General features: G+C 50.2%; 1 protein-coding gene across 5 annotated transcripts in view; it reads left to right on the top strand.

Moving 5' to 3' along the window:
* The first annotated feature begins 15 nt into the window (after positions 1-15).
* SMOC1 (SPARC related modular calcium binding 1) overlaps positions 16-5,320 on the top strand; it is a 153,986-nt gene continuing 148,681 nt past the window's right edge. For all 5 annotated transcript variants that reach the window (XM_029952492.1, XM_029952495.1, XM_029952494.1 and 2 more), the window contains exon 1: positions 16-138. In XM_029952492.1, coding sequence (XP_029808352.1) covers positions 40-138 — 99 coding nt within the window. In that variant the 5' untranslated portion in view covers positions 16-39. The remainder of the gene's footprint in view (positions 139-5,320) is intronic.

The raw sequence follows: 5,320 nt of genomic DNA, 5'->3' as shown, positions 1-5,320 counted from the left end.
CCCCCCGCCCGCAGCCGGCTGCCCGGTCCGGCTGGCACCATGCTGCCCGCGCGCTGCGCCCGCTTGCTCACGCCCCACTTGCTGCTCGTGTTGGTGCAGCTGTCCTCGGCTCGCAGCCACCGCACCACGGGCCCCAGGGTAAGTGCGCCCCCGGCCGCGCGCCCACCTGCGGAGGGAGCCTGAGGTCCCTTGCCGGCAACCTTTGGGGCCGAGGGAGGGGGGAGAGAGGTATCGCGCCGTCGCGCCTCCCCCCCTGCACCTCTCACCCAGTCCTCGAGGGCTTCTGGGCGAAGTTGCAGAAATAAAAATTTCTCCCATTCTCCCCCACCCCCATCCTTTCTTGCAGCGCCGACTCTGCCTCCCGCGTTCCCCCCCGAACTGTCACTGGTGGGTTTTCTTTCCCAGTCTCTCTCCCAGGGCATTTTGCTCCGAGCGGATGCCTCCTGTGTCCGAACGAGGCTCGCTCTCCGCTCGAGTGGGCTGCCCTGTTGGTCTCAACGCTGCGCCCGGTCCGGGTCCCAGGGCGCTGGCGTTCTTGGCAGGCGGCGGGGGGCAGCTCTGCCTCCGGAGTTTTAGGTTACCCGAGAGCCACACAAGGATCTTGTGTTGTTGTTGTTTTAAAAAGCGATCGCTGCTCGTAAAACCCACAGCAGATAATTTTAATGCTCCCTCCTGCTGGGCACAGCCCGGGAGGAGGGGTGGAGGCAGGGGGGCGGGGGTGGGGGTGGGCTGTGGAGAGGAGCAGCGCAGTGTTGGAGAGTCTCTTTCCCTGGCTTCGGGGCAGGGAGGTTGAACTACTTGTTGAACCTTGGTCTGACTGGAGTCTCTGAACGATATGAAACGTGCCAATTCTGTGCACAGGACAGGCTGTCCGGGGCATCGTAAAATCTGGAACTGACCGCATTGTGTTCCTTTCTGGTCTCGATTATTGCTCCCCCCACCCCACCCCAATTGGTTTAATGACGGATTCCGTTGCCTTAAAAAATGTACTATTAAACCACCTGGCGGCTCATTTGATCAAACTTAATCCAGCCGATCTCTGGCCAAAAAGCAGTCTCTCAGGATAGCTGCTTGTCTCTCCTGGCAGCCTGAGTGTCCGTGTGAAAGCAGTTGGCATCTTTGTGAGAACAACGTTGGCTCCTTGACCAGCGCGTGCTTTGCTGCTTATCTCCGGGCCTAGCCCCCTTACCACCTGTTCAGGTTGCAGGTTCTTTATTTGTAACTCTTGCTCTATGAGAATCATCTTTATAGCTGTCGCGTGTGGAGGAGAAAAAGCCTTGCAGAGGTTGACAAGCTTTAGTGACTGCCCAGATGCTGGCTGCTGAGGTGGGGAGCCCAGCTATCACTGTGAGATCAGATTTGCAGCCACTTAGGAAAGAAAAGTGTTTGTCCCCGTGTTGGGCCGGCCCTTGCTTTTATGACCAGATGTGCAACAGCAGCAGTTAAGGTGCGGCAGATTAGATCCAGGGCGTGTCATAAATCCTCGACAGCAGGCATTCCCGAAGCTGGGGCGAGTAAGGGCTCTGGGAGGGACTTTTATGGATGCAGATGAGGATGCCTTTTAAATGAAGCTGCTTGGTTTGATATTAGGACTCGCAGCTCTTAAACTCCGGGGTCAGGAGAGCCACAGCGTTCCCTCCAATAATTAGGAACAGTCAAGACAGAGACGCAGAGCAGAGCACCCCGACTGAAATCTGGATGCCCGCCCACATGAGAGGCCCGGAGACAAATGGTGGGGGGCTTGTTTGCTGCTGGGCATGTCTAGCATCTCAAGCCATATGGCTTTCCTTCTCTGCCTCCTGAAATTGGAGGAAGCAACTTTTAGGGGAAAGCTATAGGGACTTGAGAGGAAAATAGGGACATTGGTTAGGTTTTCCTCCAGCTTCTTTAGTTTAATAATTTGATAGACATGATGAAGTAAAACAAGAACTGAAAATAGACTCATGTGTATCCCAGCAGCATTCCCTCTCTCTCTCTCTCTCTCTTTCTCTCTCTCTCTCTCTCTCTCACACACACACACACACACACACACACACACACACACACTCATGTTTATAAAATATCAAGAGGAAGCTGTTGTCTTGAGTTTGCAGTTATTTGGGTACATTTAGGGGGCAGCCATAAGAGTTACCATTTAGCAGTGCTGGGCTAGGCATTTTCCACGATCGCTTATGCTTGTAAGAACAAGGTGGGTCTTTTTAGTGGCCTTTTGCAAGTGAGTCTCGGGGAAGCTAAATGGCTTGCCTGAAACACTCATGGTGCATATGCACCTCTGGAAACCACATCCCAGTTTATATGGATTCACAGGTGGTGTGCCCTCCCAGCCACCAAGCAGCTGCAGGAGTGCTTGGGGAGGGCTCATCCTGCCAGCAGTGCCGTTCCTGTTAGAGAAAGTGATGGCTCAGCGAGACAACACTAAACCCAGATGCGACAGAGGAGTCTGTAAGAAAGCATTCATAGTATGTGTTTGTGTCCGAACCGCTAAAGGGTGATGTCTTTGAGTTTCAACCTATCCGCAAAGTCTCCAGCTCTCCTCTGTGGCTTCTTGGTGGCCTGAGAAGTGTGGTTCTGGTTATTAGTGGCAGTGTCAGTGGGAGGAGCAGAATCCTCTGGCTTGTTGCGGTATTCCCTTGGGCACCCCTTCTCTTCTGTTAATCTTATGAGTGACGAGGCTTAAGGACTGGCATCTTTTCCAGCTGGCTTTCTAGGAAACCGAGAGCGTGCCCTTTTGGTTTAACTTTATCTGGCTCACTAATTGAGCTCCCTCGAGGCCTAGACCCCAACCCTTGTTCCCTCATTTGCTTCCTGCCTTCATAAAATGCCTGTCATTTGTTTGACTCTGGAAACCGACAGCTATCAAGTATCAGATTGGAGGCTATTATGGAGGAAGCACCTGATTTTTTGGTCTCTGAGTTCTGAGCAGCCACTCGGCTACCTGGGACGCTGGTCAGGATTCTTTTAATTACCAAGGAGGCAGCCATTTCTGTAATCCTGCACGATTTGCTGAAAATGATTCAGGGCAGGATGGGATGGGGGAGGGGCTTGCCCAGGCTGATGGAGTCTGGCTGATGGTCAGGCCAAGTCAACTGCCTGTCTTTGTCTAATCCTCTGTCTACCCTCGAAGACCAGGAGCTGGGGGGGGGGGGGGCGCGGGAACTGGGTCCATTTCTCTCCTGGTGCATCCCCAGAGCTCAGCCCATGGCCAAGGGCCTGTTGGGGATGAGACTTTGTTGGTGTTTATGGAAAAAAAATACATTCAGATATTGCACGTTTAACAGCGTTTTATGGGTTCCACTTTCTTAGTGCTTAGTGTGACTGGAGGAAGGAAATAGATTTAAGAAGTTTGAAAATAGGGAAAAAAATGAGAAGGTCAAGAAGTCTGAGCAAGGAATTTGATTTCTTAGTGGTTTTATGTATATTATTTGTTCACTCTGCTCTTGCTGGCTTGGTTTGACCTTCAAAATCTGGCTCCTGCATTACTTGCCAGGAACTTTACCGCCCTTTTGGTGAGAATCGGTCACTCTTAACCTTTGACCAACTCCTGTATCTGGTTCACTTGTGTGAACTAACTTTTGCGGATCCTTCTACAATGAGCATCTTGAGATCAGGCCAGCATCTCCGTTTTCTCAGCACTAATGAGCCCCCTCAGCACATCATGCACGATCCTGTTTGGCGGAAAGAACGAACTCACACAGAGGGCAGAATAGAGATCTTATTTGTCAATGTGCTGGGTCATACTGCAAAGCGTTCTGTAGATATTTACTGAAATGAATCAGACTCTACAGTGATGGCCAAGCTGGACCCCTTGCTCTCATTTAAACCTGAAATTGGCTACTTCACAAATGATGTCCTCCCATTCATAGGCTTTTGGTCTTTATTTAAAAATTAGTAAGCATGGTGGTTACGGGAGGTTTTGGGGTGGAGAGACTGAGCAACCAAAGTTGGATGAGGGACAGGCTTTGGCTCCACCATAGCCCTCTTTTTTATCTTGCATTTGCCAAATGTGAAGCGGCTTCTAGACAGTTCCCTTCCATTTGACTAGCTGTCTCAGTGTCTGGACTGGGGTGGGTCCCTGTGTCTGTGTTGACGCCCTTCTCATTTCTCAGGTGCCTGACAAGAATTTTTCTTTTCCACCTGGAGGATTTGTCCAAGATGCTACTCATGTGGTAGGCAAAGAACTTGACAGAAACATTTTGATAGAGCTGACACGGGAAACTTAAACAAAATTGAGAAGGACAGGAAGAGGAAATAATCATCTTAGAAACTGGAGGAAATGCTATCAAGTGGAAAACACTTTGATATTATCTCATTGTCTCCCAGGGTTGAAATTCACATTTCTTATGGCCCAGAATTCCACTCCTAGGTACGTATACCCAAGAGAAACTCATGTCCAGAAGGGGACATTTGCAGCTATGTTTGTAATACTATCAGCCTGGAAAAAGCCCAGATGTCCATTAGTTGGAGGACAGATTAGCTGATTCTTTCACACAGTGGAGAATTACACAAGGGCAAAACAAATGAACAACAGTGACATGCGAAAATAGGGATGCGTCTTGGTCATATGATATTTAGTAAAAAAACCCACACCAAATGGTGGAGCATGTCGTCTTTCATAAACTCAAAAAGAGCTAAAATCAAAGGAAAAATCTCTTAGGAATACTTAGAACTACAATAATGCTCTATGAAAAAAAAAGCAAGGTAATGCTGGACATGGGGTTCAGGGTGAAGTTAGGGGTAGCAGGGGGTTGGAACTGTATGGCCGGGGAAACCATACAGTTAGTGTAAGTTAGTGTCAGCACGTTACCTTTAGGGGGAGGGAAGGATGGGTTTGAAGGTATTTGTCCATTAGTAAAGGTCAGTGGCTGATCAAGTGAGAGATGAAAGTGGGCCCTGCATAGGCCAGTGTTGAGTGTCATGAACCAAAGTTTATGACTAATTCAATGCTTGGCACCTGTGATCAGACACACAGAAAGCTCCCAGACTAGGAACTCATATCTTGCCTCCTTCTGCTCCCCTCCCTTCCAGATGTGCATGGGGCCCTACCTAAAATACCACACTGGGCAGTGATTATTGGCTTTTGTTTCCATTCTTGGCCCCTTAGACCCAGAGCAGGCCCAGGCCCTGGCATAAATATCTACATCAGCTGGCCAAAGGGCTCATTTGTAAGGCTGAGTTGGCAGTGGGCAGTCTTCCCTCTCCCTTGCTTGGGCCGGGGGAAGGGGGGGGATCAACCCTGTACATCTGAGTCCTCAGCCCCGCAGGGGAGAAAAGTTCACTAGCTGATGCTTGGGTCCGAAACCTTACTTGCCAGCGGGGGGGG

Source organism: Suricata suricatta, chromosome 9, assembly GCF_006229205.1.
Source record: "Suricata suricatta isolate VVHF042 chromosome 9, meerkat_22Aug2017_6uvM2_HiC, whole genome shotgun sequence".
Classification (NCBI taxonomy): domain Eukaryota; kingdom Metazoa; phylum Chordata; class Mammalia; order Carnivora; family Herpestidae; genus Suricata; species Suricata suricatta.
The sequence above is the reverse complement of the archived record's forward strand: the minus strand, read 5'-3'. Positions and strand labels throughout refer to the sequence as shown.